We start from the raw sequence: 20,195 nt of genomic DNA, 5'->3' as shown, positions 1-20,195 counted from the left end.
ACGATAGAAATGTCTTTCAATCCATGACCCAAGTGACTGATTTAGAATTTAATAATAAGCAAAAGTTTTTCTTCTCTCTTATTTTACATTCTGCTCCAAAAAGTAATGATGGTAAGATATCTTTTAACATGTGACTAGTATTATTTGCTACTTCAGTTGATAAATGTATGGATAAACAGTCATGTGGGGTGCCTGGGTGGCTCAGTTGGTTGAAAGTCTGACTCTTGATCTCACAGTTGTGGGTTCTAGCCCTGTGCTGGGCTCTGTGCTGGGTGTGGAGCTTACTTTAAAAAAAAGAAAAAAGAAAAACAAAAAACAGAAAACACAACAGTCATGAAAACATCTGTTCTTTTGCTCCAGATTATTTTTTAATGTCAGAAATATAATGATATAAATAGTTTGAAAATTTTACACATTAATTTATGTTACCTTAGCCTGTTAACTATTTCTGTATCATTATTGAGGACTTTCAATTTTAGAATCAGAAAAATGTTGTCAGAGTAGTCAGTGTTGTCTTTTGTGAAGTAGAGTGGTGGAAATAATCACTATTTTACAGATTATTCCTGGGAGAGGTTAGAAGTTTACTTTCATAAATAAACATGTTAGAGTCCCTCCCACTTGTTGAATAGCTTGGTGGTTAAGCTGTGTGCTAGGCAACAGGCTTTCTTTCTCCCTTTACTCCGATGAAGTTCAGAGAGTCAAGAATTTGCTTTTGTTATTATTGTTTTACTTGCAGATTAAACACTTGAAGATGAGAAAAATTGATCTATGTTTGAGCTCTGAGGGGGCTGAAGTGATTTTAGCTACATCAAGTGATGAAAAACACCCACCTGAAAATATGATTGATGGGTAAGAGTTACTATTTTTTCTTCCTTAAAGCCTTGATATTAGGTCAGTGAACCTCCTGAGTACTGGGATTATGCTTTACAACAACTAGAACTTTTAAACATAGTTTAATAAATGTTTGATGAAGTACATTACTTGACAATATCCACCTTAGGTACCATTTGTGAAACAAATTCAGTTGAGTATACTTAGGTTTTTGATCCTTTTCTTTATAATTTTAAAAGTGACCTCTTATGTAAATAGTTTTTTAAGAAGTAGTTTAACAAGACAAAACTTCAAACAACAACTACCTCATTTTATGGAAGAGTACATTTTAATATCTGGCTATGATTTTATTCTAAGTTTTTTTTTAGTAAATAGGAATAAAAACATTATAACTTCTCATGTATTGCCTATTTCCTTAGTGGTCTAAGCAACATCTTTGTTGAACTGAAGGCTTAACCTCCTGCTCTCCACCTGTATTGTTTGGTTCTCAGCTTCTTGATAGCATTCCAATTTCCTCTCCTTACTGTGTTAGAGCTTATTCTAGGTGAAATAAATATCATTCTTAGGCTTTTAAATTCCAAGAAAAAGTGGTTAATGGAAAAACATTTTTTAATAGTTGTGACTATTTTATTACTCTCTTGAGTTCTCTTTCTTGGCATCTGTACAATGACCAGAGTTTGACTCATAGAATCATATAATTTTAGAGCTGGAAGGACTTAGGATTGTATCTTATCTAAACCTTTCATTTTAGAATTGTGGTAAGAGAGGTCCAAAGAGGTCAAGTACTAGTTTTAACTAAAGGCAGAGCCAGTTATAACACAGATCTTGTGGTATTTTTGTGTTCTATTGTGAATTCCATGTATCTGGATAAAATTCTAGCAACTCAACCGCTTCCTTTAAGCCTACTTGTTATCTCCTCTCTGACATCTGTCCTTTTGGCCTCATGTAGGATTAGTTTACCTTTTTGTTGGACTCAAAGAATTTAGTATATGCATCTATTATCTTTTTGTCCCTTTTTTGTATAATTCTTTATTTTTAATATTTGTGTCCTCTCTTAACTATGAATTCCTAAAAGTTAGAGACTATGACTTATTCAGCTTTGTCTCCAGAATGTCCTTTTTTTTTTTTTTTTAAGGATTTTATCTATTTATGCATGAGAGACACACAGAGAGGCAGAGATATAGGCAAAGGGAAAAGCAGGCTCCCTGTAGGGAACCGGCTATATGACTCTGTTGGAGGACCCCAGGATCATGATCTGAGCCAAAGGCAGAGACTCAACCACTCTGCCACTCAGGCATCCCTGACTCTAGAATGTCTTAAAATAGTTTTTGAGTAGCTTATTGAATTAGACCATCAAATATTAATCAAACTCAATTAATATTGGAAAGTAGCCGAGAACACACACACATATATATGCACATATTTTATATTTGCACAGGGCTTTGTAGTTTCATAGATGTTATGTCATTTGACCCTCACTGTAAGCTTGGAAAATAAGGTAAAATATTTTAAAAATGTATTTTCAACCTTATTGTAAAGATGAGGAAAAGGATAATTGTAGGTAAAGATGACTTGTTCAGAATTACACAGATAACCAAGTGGTGGAATCAAGATTAACACTCATGTCTTCTAACTCCCAGTTTGGGTTTTTTTGTACTATACTATGATAACTCAGACTTTAGGTTTGTTTTTTTTGTTTTTTTTTTTTTACTCAGACTTTAGGTTTGTTTTTTTTTTTTTTTTTTTTTTTAATTTTTATTTATTTATGATAGTCACACAGAGAGAGAGAGAGAGGCAGAGACATAGGCAGAAGGAGAAGCAGGCTCCATGCACCGGGAGCCCGACGTGGGATTCGATCCCGGGTCTCCAGGATCGCGCCCTGGGCCAAAGGCAGGCGCCAAACCGCTGCGCCACCCAGGGATCCCCAGACTTTAGGTTTGAATCCAAAACTTAGCATCTGTTTTTTACCTGTGCCTCTTAATCCTTCTTAGTTTTTTATTTCCTGAAATTCAGGTAATAGCTATTTATCCCACTCTGCCTTGGAGTAGAGAAATTAATGTGGGAACTGCTGTGAGGATGCACAGGTAGCTAGAGATGTACCTTAAGTTGTTTTCAGAAATAGAGATCTTTCTGGGCCACCAGGATGGCTCAGTTGGTTAAGCATCTGAATTCTGCTCAGGTCATGACCTCAAGGTCCTGGAATCAAGCCCCACGTTGGGCTCCATGCTCAGTAGATAGCTTGTCCCTTTGTCCTTCCCTCACTCATTCTCTCTCGCTCTCAAATAAATCTTTTTAAAAATTAAAAAAAGAAACAGAGATCTTTCCAAAGATTAGCCCATATTACTGAACAATTAAGGACATAACATTTAGAGACTAACTCTTAGTATATATAGAAAACTATATAGAAGCTATATAGAATAAAAGTATATACTGACCTGATAATTGAACAGAACATATCAGAGACTTTTAATGTATATGCATTCACGACAAATAACAATTAGACTTTTGTAGTAAATATTAAAAATTATTTTTTGGGGATCCCTGGGTGGCGCAGCGGTTTGGCGCCTGCCTTTGGCCCAGGGCACGATCCTGGAGACCTGGGATCGAATCCCACATCGGGCTCCCGGTGCATGGAGCCTGCTTCTCCCTCTGCCTGTGTCTCTGCGCCCCCCTCTCTCTCTCTCTGTGACTATCATAAATAAATAAAAATTTAAAAAAATAATAAAAAAAATAAAAAAATAAAAAAATAAAAATTATTTTTTGCTCATAAGTTGGTTTGTCCAAATGGAAATAACCATATAATTATTTGGATAAAACAGTGCCATAAAATTGCCCCCAGTAGATAGTTTTCTCCCAATTCTCAATTTCCTCAGAAATAAGAGTTAAAGGGCAGCCCGGGTGGCTCAGCGGTTCAGCCCAGGACCTGGTCCTGGAGACCCAGGATCGAGTCCCGTGTTGGGCTTGCAGCATGGAGCCTGCTTCTCTCTCTGCCTGTCTCTCTCTCTCTCTCTCTCTCTCTGTGTTTCTCATGAATAAATAAATAAAATCTTTAAAAAAAAGAAAAGTTAAAGAAAGTAATTATATTTCTACTTATCTTTGACTCTACTTTTGCTCTCTGGTATTTAATATGTCAATGAAAAAAGAGAAAGGAAGTTCTATACTAGGGAAAAAATAAGTTAAAAGAAAAAGTAGAAGAGAGAATTAGTAGGATACTAGATTTATAGTTAAAATTCTTGGTTAAGTGAACTATATATGTTATCTTGGACTAAAGGCATATGTGTTACTCTTTGAGCTTCACTTTTCTGATCTGAAAAATGGGGATAACACCACCTTTCCTGACTACATAGGAGTAGTGAAAAAAAATCGCATGAGGTAATAGATGTTAAATAGTTGTTAGCTATAAAGCTTTATTTAAAAGAAAACTGCTGGTTTGCCTAGGTGGTACAGTGGGTTAAGCATTCAATTCTTGGTTTTGGCTCAGGTTGTGATCCCAGGGTCATGAGCTCAAGCCCCACATTGGGTTAGATGCTCAGCACAGAATCTGCTTGAGACTCTCCCTCTGACCTTTCCCCCACCCCCATGCTCTCACACTCACACACTCTCTTTCTCTAAAATAAATAAATCTTTAAAACTACCATTTTAATAACTTCATTATACATATGAGAATTCAGTTATATGTCATTTAAAATTTTATTTATTTTCTAAATTCCAGTATAATTTAACATAGCGTTATATTAGTTTTGGGTGTGAAATACAATGAATCAACAATTCTGTACATTATTCAGTGCTCATCACAAGTATACTCTAATCCCCTTCATCTGTTTCACCCATCCCCTCACCCACCTCTCCTCTAGCAAATACCAGTTTGTTTTCTATATGAGTCTGTTTTTTTTTTTTTTTTCTTACTTGGTTTCTTAAATTCCACATATGAGTGAAATCATAAGGTATTTGTCTTTTCTTGACTGATTTATTTCACTTAGCTTTATACTCTCTAGCTCCACCCATGTGTTGCAAATGGCAAGGTTTCATTCTTTTCAATGGCTATTATTCCATTGTACATATATCACATCTTCTTTTTCCATTCATCTATGGATGGACATTGGGGTTGCTTCCATATCTTGCCTATTGTAAATAATGCTGCAGTAAATGTGGGGGTGCACATATCTTTTCAAATTTGTGTTTTCTTTTTCTTTGGGTAAATACCTAGTGGTGGAATTAGTGGATCATATGGTGATTCTATTTTTAGTCTTTTGAGTAACCTCCATATGGTTTTCCACAGTGGCTGTGCCAGTTTGCATTTCCACCAATAGTGCATGAGCATTCCATTTTCTCCACATCCTTGCCAACACTTCTTGTTTCTTGTATTGATTTTAGCCATCCTGACAGATGTGAGGTGATATCTCTTTGTGATTTGATTTATATTTCCCTGATGGTTAGTGATATTGAGCATCTTTTCATATGTCTGTTAGGCCATCTGTATGTCTTCTTTGGTGAAGTGTTTGCTTATGTCTTCTGCCCATTTTTAATTGGATTGTTTGGGTTTTTTTGCTGTTGAGTTGTATAAATTCTTTCAATATTTTGGATATTAACCTCTTATTGGATATATATCATTTGAGGATATCTTCTTTCTTTTGGTGGGTTGTCTTTTTATTTTGTTGATGGTTTCCTTCACTGTGTAAAAGCTTTTTATTTTGGTTTAGTCCCAATAGTTTAAATTGGTTTTTGTTTCCATTGCCAAAGGGGATATATCTAGAAAAATGTTTCTACCACAGATGTTAAGGTATTACTGCCTATGTTTTCTTCTAGGAATTTTATGGTTTCAGGTCTCACATTCAGGTCTTTAATGCATTTTGAATCTATTTTTGGGTATGGTGTAAGCAAGTTTCAGTTTCATTCTTTTATATTTAGCCTACCAGTTTTCCCAACACCATGTGTTGAAGAGACTCTTTTTCCCATTGTATATTCTTGCCCTTTTTGTGTCAGAGATTAATTGACTATATAATCATATAAGTCATTTTTAAAAATATTTTATGTATTTATTTTGAGAGAGAGAAAGAGCAGGCAGAGGAACAGAAGCAGTGGAAGAGAAAGAATCTCAGGCAGGCTCCACACTGAGTGCAGAGTCTGACATAGGGCTTGGTCTCACCACCCTGAGATCATCACCTGACCCAAAATCAAGAGTCAGAGGCTTAGCCCACTGAGCCACCCAGGCCATCCCTATGTCATTTTTAAAACCAGTACATCTCTACATGCCATTTGGTGTTGTTATATTGGTCATTTTTATTAAAATCATGTGAGAAACAGAGGGCAATTATAAGTTATTTAAATAAATGAAACTTAAAACCATATAAATAAAAAATAAATTGTGAAATAGTAAGCATCATATAAAATATCCAGAATTGTGAGTTGGACTTGTTTTGTTTTGTTTTGTTTTTGGTAACAGCTTTATTGACACATAGTTCACATAGAATGCAATTCACCCATTTAAAATGTACAATTTATTGGGTTCTAGCATGTTCAGAGTTATGCAGCCATCTCCAAAATCAATTTTAGGGCATTTCATCACCCCCAAAAAAACATTGCCCCTTATATTTCCCCTATTCCCACCAGCCCTAGGCACCCACTAATACACTTTATATCTCTTTAGATTTGCCTATTCAGAGAGTTCTTATACATGGAATCATACATATGGTCTTCTGTGACTAGCTTCTTTCACTTTACATATTTTTAGCATTCACTCATATTATAGCAAATATCAGTGCTTCATTCCTTTTTATTGCCAACTAATGTTCCATTTATGGGTATAGCATATTTTATTTATCCATTCATTAGCTGATGGATATTCAGGATGTTTCTACTTTTTGGCTTAATGTTCTCCAATCTTATTAAAAAATGGTCAACTTAAAATCCAAGAAATTCAGCAAACCCCAAGCAGGATACATATAAATAGATCATACTGTAATCTGCTGAAAAATAAAGAAAAACATTTTAAATAGCTGCAGAAAAACAAACAAACAAAAAAACCCCACATTAACTACAGGGGAACAGTAGTACCAGTGACAGCTGACTTTGTATCACAAACAGTGGAATACAGGTGACACTGGAACAATATCTTAAATGCTGAAAAGAGAAACAACAAAAAAACCCCTGTCAACTCAAAATTCTGTATCTAGCTAATATGTACTTCAAATATGAGGGTGAAATAGAGACATTTTATTCACCACAAGTAGACCTACATCACAGAAAATGTTAAAGGAAGTTCTGCACATTGAAGTGTTAATAATACTAGATGGAAATTCAAATCTACAGCAAGAAATTAAGTATATTGGAAATGGTAACTGTAAAAAAATATCCTTTTTCTTTTAATTTTTTAAAAAGCCAATTGACCACTTAATGGGAATGAAACACATTGTACTGTGGGATTTATTATATATATATGTAATAAATGTTATACATAACTATAAAATATATGAAAGTAATGGCACAAAAGTGGAGTTCAATGTAAATTAACTATCATGAGGTTCTTATGACCTTGAGAATAGACACACACACAAAAAGAAAATTAAATGGAATTTTAGTTTTTTAAATTATTTTTTATTTTTTTATTTAGTCAAAAGTAGATAGGAAAAGAGAAATAGAACAAGAAAAAAATAGTTGGGAGGGACAAATAGAAAATGAATACCAAGATGGTAGGCTTAAACCTAGCCATATCCATAATTATATTAAATGCCAGTAGGCTAAACACTTCAATTAAATGATGGAAATTAACAAATTGTCAGACTGGGTCAAAATACAAAGCACAGGTATATGCTGTCTGTAAGAGGTGTACTTTAAATATGAAGTCACAAATAGGTTGAAAATAAAAGGATGAAAAAGATGCATCCTATAAATACTAAACAGAGAAGTGGCTGTGGCTTATTCATATCAGACAAAGTAGAATGTAAGATAAGGAGAATTACCAGAGATAAAGGGGACATTTTATAATTTTTGAGCATCCTTTCTTTAGAAAGAGGTAATAATCTTAAAGTATACTGACCTGATAGTCTTCAAAACACATAAAGCAAAAACTGACAGATGAAAGAGAAATAAATCTACAATCATAGTTGGAGATTTTAACACCTTTATTTCAGTAATGATGAAGCAGTCAGACAAAATCTAAAGATACAGTTAGTAAAGACATAGTAAAGATAGGATAATCTATACAACGCTGTCAGTCACTTTGACTGAATTGACATTTATACAACGTTATAACCAACAATGGCACATGGAAGAAGTATACATTAAATATTCACTGAAATGTGCTGGACCATAAAGTCTCAATAAATTTCAAAAGATTGAAATCTTAGGGAATGTATATTTTTAAAAATGGTACATTTGAGATGATGGATATGTTAACTAACTCTACATGGTTTCCCAACATGTAAGTATATCAAATCATCATGTTGTTCACCTTAAACTTACACAATTTTGTATGCTGATTATATTGCAATAAAGCTGGAGAAAAAAAGAATTTGTTCTCTGACCCCTATGTAATTAAGATATAAGTAAATTAAAAAAAAATCTGGAAAAATATTCCTGAAACTCAGAAATTAAACATGGTACTACTTCTAAATAACCCCATGGGTCAAAGAATAAATCACAAGGGATGTTAGAAGATATTTCTAACCAAATGATAATGAAAATACAATATATCCACATTTGTGGATGCAGCCAAAGTGATGCTTCCAAGGAAATTTTTTATAGCATAAATACTTTATCTTTAAAATAATTTTTAAAAACCAATAATTAAATTTCTAACATAGGAAACTAGATAAAGAAGAGCAAATTATACCCAAAAAAGTAAAAGAAAATAAAGGTAGAGCAGAAATCAATAAAATAAACAATTAGAAAAAGATTAGCAAAGCCAAAATAGATTATCTAAAAAGATTATTAAAAGTTATAAATGTCTAGGAAGATTGACCCAGAAAGAATAGAGAAAATATAAATTACCAGTACCAGCAATGAAAGAAACAGTATCACTACAGTTTCTAAAAGATTAGTAAGTCACTATCAAGGACATATTTAGGATATCAATTCATTATATTGTATACCTGAAACTAATATGTTATATGTCAACTATACCTCAATTTTAAAATATTTTTAATTAAAAAAGAGAACAAATTTAGGCTAATAAGTTTGACAATTTAAATGGACAGATTGCTTTAAAAAAACTCAACCTATAAAAATGACAAGAGATGAAATAGAAAATTGGAATAGTCATGTATCTGTTGCATAAATTCTATCAAATATTTAGAAGAAAAAATAATATAGATCTTTCAAAAATAGAGCAGGAAATATTTCTCAAATTGTTTTTTATGAGAACAACATGCCTGATATCAAAACCTGACAAAAGACATTACAAGGAAAGGAAAGAAAAGGATGAAAACAGAAATTAAAGACCAATACCCTTTATGAACATAGACACAAAAATCCTTATAAATAGAATCTGGCAGGCGCACCGAGTGAACCAAGATGGCGGCTCCCGTGGATCTGGAGTTGAAGAAGGCCTTCACAGAACTTCAAGCCAAAGTTATTGACACTCAACAGAAGGTGAAGCTTGCAGACATACAGATTGAACAGCTAAACAGAACGAAAAAGCACGCACATCTTACAGATACAGAGATTATGACTTTGGTAGATGAGACTAACATGTATGAAGGTGTAGGAAGAATGTTTATTCTTCAGTCCAAGGAGGTAATTCACAGTCAGCTGTTAGAGAAACAGAAAATAGCAGAAGAAAAAATTAAAGAACTAGAACAGAAAAAATCCTACCTGGAGCGGAGTGTAAAGGAAGCTGAGGACAACATCCGGGAGATGCTGATGGCACGAAGGGCACAGTAGGAAATCTCCAGCCGAAGCTTCCTGCCCCCTCCCATTCCTGGCAAGGGCAGGTGGGAGGCCTACATGGAGAAACTTCTCTTCTGCCCGGGTGGACTTTTTATTTGGATGATCTCATAACCCTGTGTTTTCTACTTCACCATGATACTCTTTCAGACCCCAGTTCTGTATTTTTTATCCTGGCTCTGTCTGCCACCCCTGTCCAGAACACTTTTCTCCCTGGGGGTGAGTCACAAACTCCCAGGAGAGGGAGATGGGAGCCATACAGATAGGGGAGCTCTGCCCAAGCCTATGAACTAGTTATGCTCCTTAGACCAATAAAAGGCATGTGTTCCCCCCCCAAAAAAATAAATAAAAATAAATAAATAAATAAATAAATAAATAGATAGATAGAATCTGGCAAATGGAATTAATCCTGGGAATGCAAGGTTGGCATATTTACCACATTATCATAGGAATACAAGGTTGAGTGTAGTTCACCACATTGCCAGAACAAGGGAGAAAAATCATGATCATCCCAATAAATGAAGAAAAAGCATTTGACAAAATTCAGCATTCATTCATGATAACAATTCTTAGGAAACAAAGAAGAGAAAGGAACTTCCTCAATCTGATAAAGGCATCCACTAAACAGGTTCAGCTTAGTGGTGAAATAATAAATGCTTTCCCCCTGAGATTAGAAGCAGAGCAAGAATTTTTCTTTCACTGTTCATATTCAGCATTGTTCTGGAGGTGTTAGCCCATGCAATAAAGCCCCCCCCCCAAAAAAAAAGACATAAAAGGATAAAAATTAGAGTAAAATTGTCTGTTTATGGATTGTATTAATATTTCATAGGGGGACGTCTGGGTGGCTCAATGGTTTGGCGCCTGCCTTTGGCCCAGGGTGTGATCCCGCTGGGATTGAGTCCCACATTGGGCTCCCTGCGTGGAGCCTGCTTCTGCCTCTCTCTCTCTGTGTGTGTCTCATGAATAAATTAATAAAATCTTTAAAAATATATATTTCATAGGAATATACAAAAAACTAAGGAATCTTTTTTTTTAAAGATTTTTATTTATTTATTCATGAGAGACACAGAGAGAGAGAAAGAGAGAAGCAGAGACACAGGCAGAGGAAGAAGCAGGGAGCCCGATGTGGGACTCGATCCCGGGACTCCAGGATCATGCCCTGGGCCAAAGGCAGGCGCTAAACCGCTGAGCCACCTAGGTGTCCCAGAATCTTTTTTTTTTTTTTTAAAGCCTACTAGAGCTTTAAGTTTAGGTAGGTCAATATGCAAAAATCAATTTTATTACTATATAATAGCAGGAAACAGTTTGAAATTGAAGTTTAAAAAATTCCATTTCCAATAGTAGTCAAAACATAAAGGAATTAAGAATAAATTTAAACAAGCTATGCAAGACTTTTTACACTGAAAACCATAAAATGTTGCTGAGAAAAATTAACTAAGTAGATGAAAAGATATACTACATTCATGATTGGAAAACTCAATATTGTTAAGGTGGCAATTTCTCCCTAAAATAACCTATTGATTCAGTACAGTGTTGATCAAAATCTCAATCAACTTTTACATAAAACACTTGATTCTGAAATGTATATGGAAATGCAAAGTCCTAGTCTAATCAGCATAATTTGAAAAAAAGAAAGTTTGAGCATTTATGTTACTTGATTTTAAGACTTAAAAATAACAGTAATCAAAATAGTGTGGTATCTTTGTAAAGATAGACATATATACCAATGGAACAGAATAGAAAACCCAGAAATATAGACCCACATATACAAGCTCCATTAATTTTCAACAGAAGTCTAAAGGATACAGAAACAGGTCAGTGGAATAAAATGAAGGGGACAGATCGACCCATATGTAGTCCATTAATTTTAGGCAAAGACACCAAGGTAGTTCAGTTAGAAGAGGAAAGTCTTTTAATAAATGGTGCTGAAACACCTGAATAAACATACTCATAAAAACAAACCTCTACCCCTATCTCATATCAAACGCAAAAGTTAATGCAAGATGGAGCATAGATCTCCACTCAGAGCTAAAATTACTAAGCTTCAAGAAGAAAACATCAGAAAATACCTTTGTGATAATGAGATAGGCAAAGATTTCTAAGAGATAAAAATCACTAAACATGGGGCAGCTGGGTGGCTCCATTGATTGAGCCTCTGCCTTCAGCTCAGGTCACCGTCTCAGGGTCCCGGGATCCAGCCCTGCATCAGGCTCCCTGGTCAATGGCGAGTCTGCTTCTCCCTCTGCCTGTCTCCTTCTCATGCTCTCTCCCTCCCTCTCTCAAATAAATAAAATCTTCTTAAAAATCACTGAACATAAAAGAAACAAGTAATAAAACTGGATTTCACCAAAAATAAAACTTATGCTTATTGAAAGACACAAGTAAGAAAATGGAAAGGGAAACTACAGACTGGGAGAAAATATTCACAATACATATATATCTCATAAATGAATTCTACAAAAATATATAGTAGAGTACAGTTGACCCTTGAATAACATGGGTTTTAACTGCAAGGAATTTTTTTTAAGTAAATATATATAGAGAGGTATAAACGTATTTTCTCTTCCTTTAGATTTTAACATTTTCTTTAGCTTACTTTATTGTAAGAACACAGTATATAATACATATAACATATGAAATATGTATCATGTTGTCAGTGAAGTTTCTGATATATACGTGTTTCATATATGTAAGATTATATATATATGAAAAAAGTGCTTAACAACATTTGTTATCAGGGAAATACAAATTAATATTGTAGGACACCAGTTTATATCCACTAGAATGGGTAAAATTAAAAAGACTGACAATAGCAAGTGTTGACAAGGGTATGGAACAACTAGAACTCTCTTGCATTGCTGGTAGGAATGTAAAATACTACAACCACTTTGGAAATCTGGCAGCTTCTTATAAAGTTAAACATACCTCTGCCCTATGACCCAGCAGTTCTAATAATTACCCAAGAGAAATGAAATATGTCCCCAAAACACTTGTACAAGAATGTTTGTAACAACTTATTCATAATACTAAAAAGCTGGAAGCAATCCAAATATCCAACAAAATATCAAACAGAAGAATGGATAACCAAATTGTGGCATAGTCTATGGTTATAGAAATCAGAGCAATAGTTGCCAAGGGAGGTAAGAATTGTCTGGAAGGAAAGTTTCTGGAGCAATGGAAATGCTATATATCTTGATTGGAGTATTGGTTGCCCTAGCCTATTGGTTACATAGGTATATACATTTATCAAAACTCAATGAATTGTATATTTAAGATAAATTTCAGTGTAGATAAAATTTTTCCTTCAAAAAAGAAGGAGCTTATATAGTTAAAATAGAAATGGTTATTTCAGTGGGCAGTACTATATATATACTATATATAAGATTTATGACATAAATTTGAATGCATGTTTGTTTTTTCAACACACATCTTTTGCGTATCTAGGTCAGCCATTGTGATAGTTTGCTGGGGTACAAAGATAATTAATAGAAAGTGGTTGGACTCAGAACTCAGCATCTAGCAGGAGCCATAAAAGCACAAGAGATAAGTACCAATGTAAAAATGGATGCTGAGTGCAAAGGAGGCCTGAGGAAGTGATTCTGATTTGTTGAGGTTGAGAGATGGGACCAAAGAGCAAATAAACTTGTAAGGGAGGAAAGGCTTTTGGGTCAAGAGAACCTCATGATCTAAGTAAGGCACAGAAACATAAGCCTGTATGACGTGTTTGCAGAATCTTAATTGGCCCAATGTGACTACAATAACGGGAGAGGATACCATGATGGGAGACCATGCACTTTAATAATGCAACCAGATCATATAGGGTCATAAAATGCCATACTACACAGTCAGATTTATAGGCTTAAATAAGAGGCCACTGAAGGCTTTTAGACAAGAGTGACATCAATTCTGTTTCTGTTTTTTTTTTTAAATGTATCTGCTAGTAGTAAAGAAGAATTATTAAAGTTGGGGAGAGATTAGAGGCAGAAGGAAGAGATAGAAAGGGATTTCAAGAATCCAGGGTCATTTATTTAAAATACTTATTCACTAGAATTTTGTGATTAAACATTTTCATTTGGCTCTTCTTTTTTCTTTTTCTTTAAAATTAACAATAGGAATCCAGAAACATTTTGGACCACAACAGGAATGTTTCCCCAAGAGTTCATTATTTGTTTTCACAAACATGTAAGGATTGAAAGGCTTATAATTCAAAGTTACTTTGGTAAGCAAATCATACATTAATATTCATCATCTTTTATTTTTCCCATAGGCAGAGGGCACATATGTAAACTTTGGCAAAACACTAACTTTCCTTTGCGGCATGGAATCCAGTTTTATGGCTGGAATGGGAGAGTGGGGAGTACGGGTTAACTGCCTTAAGCACAGTCAGCTTCTCTAAAATTGCAAATTTGAAACCCTTCCAAAGCGCATAATAATTTCCATGCAATTTACTATGTGAAAATCGTTGGCAAAAATCCCTATTATGAACATAAGAAGCCAGCTTGCCAGAACACTAGGTTCTTCAACATCTTTATTCCAGATTCATTTGGCTTGGGGTTCTCTGTCAAATTCTTCTCGAAAATCTGATAACCTTGGTTATTTGCATTGGATAATTTGGATTCTTCTATTAATAATGGCATTTTCTGAGGGATTTAGGAGGACACTCTCCCATTGGAACATCATTCTAATCCTGTCTTGTGTTTATTTAGGGATAAAGTATTTCAGACAAAATCATGGCAGTAAAGAATACATCCCAGATGGTTCAAATGAGAAGACTTTATTGATAGGATTACTTACAAAATTATGGTCTGGGTAAGGGAACAAACCAGGGATGGTGAGAACGCCTTGAAACTAGCCACAGCAATAAGCCATTACCACTCTTGGGATAAGGGATGGAAATTGTGTTACTGGAGCCCAGTGAGAGCTGTAGTCTGTGGCTAAGGACCTGCCCAGCAGCAGCTGTAATCATGAAGGGACCCAACCACTGTCAAAGACATGGCACAGAAGCAGGAAGGGAGTGGAGAAAAAACAACGTGATCTCACTTCACCCCTGCCCTCCAGTTTCCTCCCAGTGCCTCCCATTGGTCAAATCTGACCAGTATCTAGTGATGCAATCCACAGGGGACCTCCCTCACAGGGCACAGAGAAGAGAAGAATGATTCTGGGGTAGCAGGGTCTGGATTAGGGGTAATAGAGGAAAAAACAGTTCTGAAGGAAGATGCCTGCATTCTGGTTAAGTCTATTAACTGTCATTAATTGTAGAAGCTCATAGACGCAGACATACCTAAAGTTTGAATTGCACTTCTGGCCCTTACTGGCTCTCTATCTCTGAACACTTTGCCTAGCTTCTCTCTAAGGTGCCTGATTTCTCTAAGCCTGTTTCCTAATCAGTAAAGTAGATTAGTAATACTTTTTCTTATAAGATTGTAGTCAAGAGTAAATGAGTAAATGCCTGACTTAACAGTAGTTTCTTCATAAAGGTTTATGAACAAGATCACTAACAGTATTATTATTATTATCAGTATACAAATAACTCTGGATGATACCAAATTTAAAAAGACTCTACTAACTGTATTGTGTGCTTTGCAAACATTGTAAGATTACAGTGACCCATGGCTGCGTTTTACCATAGGTCCCTATAGAAAAACAGAGCATGTGAATGATTTTCAGAACATGGTATTTCTGATCCCAGTACTTTGTTCAGTCCCACCAGTGCTTGACACTTTGATACAGAGAAAAAAGGAATATAGGGATAGCAACATCAGATCAGATAGATAATTTACCCTGTATTTATTTTGTTTCCTTACAACATCAGTAAGGACCTTGAAGATTGAAAAGAGCACATCTAAAGAGCCAGTTGATTTTGAGCCATGGATTGAAAGAGGTATGTGCTTTTTTTTTTTTTTTTTAAGATTTTATTTATTCATGAGAAACAGAGAGAGAAGCAGACACAGGCAGAGGGAGAAGCAGGCTCCATGCAGGGAGCCCGATGTGGGACTCAATCCTGGGTCTCTAGGATCACGCCCTGGGCTGAAAGGCAGCGCTAAACCGCTGAGCCACTCAGGCTGCCCTGTGCTTTTTCACCAGCATTGTTCTGGGCACGAGGAAGTAGAATTGTCCTTTGATTCTGTATTTCCAACTGATCTGCATTTTGGTGAAGAAAAGATATCTCTTGTTGACTTATTTAGAGCCTAGAAAAACCCAGGTTTGAATACAAGACTACTTCTTCACTTACTGGTTATATAACTGTTAGCATGTTAATACTTAATTTTTCTGAGTTTCCGAATCCTCTGAAAAATGGGGATGGTAACCCATGGTTTAGGGTTTTGTAAATATAGTGTCTACCATATCATATATAGTAGACAATAAATGTTAGTTTCTTGTCTTTCCTTCTTAACTAACTAATGGTACTATTTAAATATCATCAGCAGGGATCCCTGGGTGGCGCAGCGGTTTGGCGCCTGCCTTTGGCCCAGGGCGCGATCCTGGAGACCCGGGATCGAATCCCACGTCGGGCTGCCGGTGCATGGAGCCTGCTCCTCCCTCTGCCTGTGTCTCTGCCTCTCTCTCTCTCTCTCTGTGACTATCATAAATAAATAAAAATAAAAATAATAAAAGATAAAAAAAATAAAAATAAAAATAAATATCATCAGCAGAGGGGCACCTGGGTGGCTCAGTGGTTGAGTGTCTGCCTTTGGCTTGGGTTGTAATCCTGGGGTTCTGGGATCGAATCCTGCATCAGGGTCCCCACTGGGAGCTTGCTTCTCCCTCTGCCTATGTCTCTGCCCCTCTCTGTGTCTCCCATGAATAAATAAGTAAAATCTTTAAAATACATACATACATACATACATAAATATCATCAGCAGAATTGCCCTTAGTTAAACACTACAAATTGGCTTTGTGTGTCTATTTCCTTTCCTTCCCAAAATTCCATGAAAATAATAGTAAAGGAATAAAAGGAGGCATAAACCTACAAGGACAAAACTAAAACAAACCAAAAAACCTATAGGAGACCAAAGAGGATGTGAGGTATCCATCTAAATTATGGAAGAGAGGACACGGGTAGAAGAGACTAATGTAGCTGAATGGAGTAGGTTATAACCTAAGTGCCCTCCAAGGAGAACGTCAATGTGAAGCAATACAGTTTGCCCAACAAAACCCCAGAAAGGTCTAGAATTTGAAGGCAGGATGTACCAGAGAAAGTATGAGTGGGACATGGACCAGAAAACAAGAGGGAATAGTTGAACATCTGTATACAGAGTGTTTGACCCTAGGTAAGTTCTCTTATCACACAAAGCTAGAGGACTCCTCCTTCCTCCCACAAACCGTCTGCAAGGGCTAAGGAGGAATACCGAATGTTAAGTCTCAGAACTCAGGGAGACCAGACATAGAAGAGAGAGTGAGACATGGAGTACAGGAGATTTAAGTGGAAGCCTGCATATTGAATAGTGAGAACACCTCTGTGCTCTACTATTTATGACAGCAACTGAGAATATAGCCCTGGCCAGGAGACTAAATATTTTTGGAGAAACTGAGTGGCTCCAGAAAAAAAGATCTATGGATACTGACATAGACCACCTCATTCCTGGCTGCTCTGTTGAAGTCTGAGTCAGTGAGGATGGTTCATGGCACATAGTTTTCAAATGATTTATTTATTAAGTAACAAAAGATAGCCGAAGATCACCAGACATTTGATGAAGGCCTCAAACCCTGAATATAATCAAGCCGTTAGCTCTAACTCCAGTATATACGAAACAGAGAGTAGATGAATAAATGTAATGAAACCTTAAAGAGGCAAAATGACAAAATGTGGGATATTCCACAGGAAAACTGACCTGGTCTCTTTAGTAAGTCAGTGATGTGGGGAAAAAATGTGTGTGGGAGAGAGAAATCAGTTCAAAATTAAAGGAGACTTAATTCTGATTTGAATAAACCAACTTTTATAAAAAGACATTTTGGGGACAATTGAGAAATTTGAATGTGGATGGGGTTCTATATGATATTAAAGCAATTTTTAATTTTAGCCTGATAATAGTATTATGGTTATGTAAGAAAATATCCTTATTATTTAGAGATGGATAACCAGATATTTGGAGGTAAAATGTCATGTTCTTTAAAATGCTTTAGCAAAAAAATTCCATAAATCAAGTATAGTGAAATGTTAGTAATTTTAAAATCAAGATGATGGGTAAATATACAGGTATTATACCCTGTCTTCTTTGATGTCAGCATGAGATTTTCCAATTTTTCACAGTTAAAAAACTAAGCAAATGAAAGAAGGTATTATTAACTCCTGGTAGAGGAGGAGTTGTATAAGAAAGAAAATGGGATCATAATTCAATACTTATTTTAGCAGTAAATAACATTTACGTAGGCGATAATGTAACTGTCAAGTATTGATTTCAAAATTGAGAGGATGGTAGGAGGGAAAGGTTGAAGGAAGAGGAAGAAGATACTGATCTCAGAGACCCAAATTTTCTCCCACCATACTATAAAGTCAGTAAAGTACTACAAATCAAGAAAAGGAATATAAACATGTTAACCTTCTAGGAAAAAAAGCTGAAGGAGTTGAAAGCATTTGCCACTCAGGAGTAGGACTGGAGGGGAATGGGTCAAGCAGGGGATCACTATTCATTACCTCAGAGAGATCTTAGGAAACAAAGTCATGCACCATCTTACTTCCCAGAGACTACCCTGTTGGTAGTATGTTCCTTTAAAAATCACATACACCGACTATGCTGATACAAATAAAATTGATTTCTGAATAAGGTCAGTATTTGTTATTATATCAACCAAATATTTCATATTTCTAGAAGAATGTTTGATATGATTAACTTGTGAGCAATTAAGTTAATCTGCTTTAAAATTATATAGGTAAAGGTTTTCTAAAGTTGGATACCAGAAGAGATCACTTCATGGGCAGCATAATTCAACATCACAGTATAAATTCAGCATGAGAAACTGAGTTGTAGTCATTACCCATGAGAGTGGTAATAAGATGGCTCCTATCAGGCCTGTAATATAACTGTTAGTGCCTTGATCCTTTCTGTAATTTACATTTCCTTTTGTTTATACTTGCTAGGGATGTTTTAGAACTCACAGTTTATCTTTCATGCCTTTTACATCAAATATTCTCATTTTGATATTGAATTTTAACCCCCAAGCTCTGGTAAGTCTGATCTAACTATAGTTTACCAGACATCATATTTTGGTGAATATAAATTTCGGTAGCTGTCCTCATGCATTTTGATCCCTAACTCATTTCTGTTACATTTGTGCTTTAGATCTAGTCCACACAGAGGGGCAGCTTCAAAATGAAGAAATTATGGTAAGTCGATATACTTTATAGAGATAAATATTATCTTTAGCCAGCATAATCTATTTACATTTTAATTATATCTTCTCAGTCATGAAATTAATAAATACCTTTGTGATATGTTAGAGGTTCTATACCTAATCAACCAATAGAGAAGGTTATTCTCAATAATACTATAATCTAAATCTCAATAATACTATAAATACATTCATAACTAGGCTTTTATCTATCATAGAATAACAGCAAGAATAAGACAATTCACTTATTTGTTTTTATTTTGTTCATTTATTTTGAAGTATTTACTTGCTTTGCTTTCTTTCATTTGATTCTGTAGGCCTTTTAAAATAGGAATCAAAAAAGGTTGAGATGCCAAAATCAGATGTTAATTTAAGCATGAAAGGACAAGGGAGATTCACATAAGGGGAAATGGAGCATAGGATCAGCAACAAATAAGCCAAAGAGAGATGAGGTGGAAAGAGAACCAGCATTTTTCGACAACATTCCATTGGGCTTTGCTTGTCAAGTGGAATGAATGCCTGTTGATGAGGAAGCTGCTGCCTCATCAGGAGTTTCTCTGTTCCTGGTAGTTTATCAGGCCCTGGTTTTAGACAAACACAAAAAGGTGAAACAACTGAATATGTGCGTTTTTTTGTGATTCTTTTTCTTTCTTTCTTTTTCTTTCTTTCTTTCTTTCTTTCTTTCTTTCTTTCTTTCTTTCTTTCTTTCTTTCTTTCTTTCTTTTTTTGGTGGTAGTGTTTGTTTAATTAAGTTTTCTCTAAATGAGGCTTAACGAGGAACCTTGTCCATTAAGTTTCCTTCTTCACAACTTGCTGGGCGCTGCTATGAAATCCGTGCTTCAAAAGATTCTGTAGGAAGTTTTTGAATGCTATTAATTATCTTCTCCACCAAATGTGCCCAATGACTGGAGAGGCCAATGGGGGTCAGAAAAGTAATTAATTAGACTGAATTTTATCTGCTTGTTTTTCTCCATCTTTACTAATGGGTTATGATTAGTAAGCCTCTGTTAAGTGTTTTGTATCAGGTCTCATTGTGAATCAAGGAGCATTGCAACATTACAGAATATTTAGAAAATAGTAAGGGGAAGTAGGCAGCTGGAAGTCACCCATGATTTTATTTCCCTGCCACAAGAACTTTTGTTATACTTATT

The 20,195-nt window shown here is 35.3% G+C and overlaps 2 protein-coding genes across 10 annotated transcripts in view; both read left to right on the top strand.

Moving 5' to 3' along the window:
* The window catches only part of IFT25 (intraflagellar transport 25), a 28,003-nt gene that overhangs the window by 6,870 nt on the left and 938 nt on the right, over nt 1-20,195 (top strand). For 5 of the 9 annotated variants that reach the window (XM_072820306.1, XM_072820307.1, XM_072820308.1 and 2 more), the window contains exons 3-6: nt 737-849; nt 13,827-13,933; nt 15,527-15,595; nt 18,996-19,039. In XM_072820306.1, coding sequence (XP_072676407.1) covers nt 752-849; nt 13,827-13,933; nt 15,527-15,595; nt 18,996-19,039 — 318 coding nt within the window. In that variant the 5' untranslated portion in view covers nt 737-751. Of the gene's footprint in view, nt 1-736; nt 850-13,826; nt 13,934-15,526; nt 15,596-16,139; nt 19,040-20,195 lie in introns of those variants that run through there. The other 4 variants (XM_072820310.1, XM_072820311.1, XM_072820312.1 and 1 more) reach the window with 1 other exon arrangement.
* Nucleotides 7,937-10,090, top strand: LOC140630331 (prefoldin subunit 1). Its single transcript, XM_072820313.1, has one exon. The coding sequence runs from the start codon at nt 9,343-9,345 to the stop codon at nt 9,709-9,711; it is 369 nt and encodes a 122-aa protein (XP_072676414.1). The 5' UTR covers nt 7,937-9,342; the 3' UTR covers nt 9,712-10,090.

The sequence above is a fragment of the Canis lupus genome, chromosome 3 (assembly GCF_048164855.1).
Source record: "Canis lupus baileyi chromosome 3, mCanLup2.hap1, whole genome shotgun sequence".
Lineage (NCBI taxonomy): Eukaryota > Metazoa > Chordata > Mammalia > Carnivora > Canidae > Canis > Canis lupus.
The sequence above is the reverse complement of the archived record's forward strand: the minus strand, read 5'-3'. Positions and strand labels throughout refer to the sequence as shown.

What these genes read in the sequence shown, in the direction of transcription:
- LOC140630331 (XM_072820313.1), top strand. Translation starts at nt 9,343, where the DNA reads ATGGCGGCTCCCGTGGATCTGGAGTTGAAGAAGGCCTTCACAGAACTT.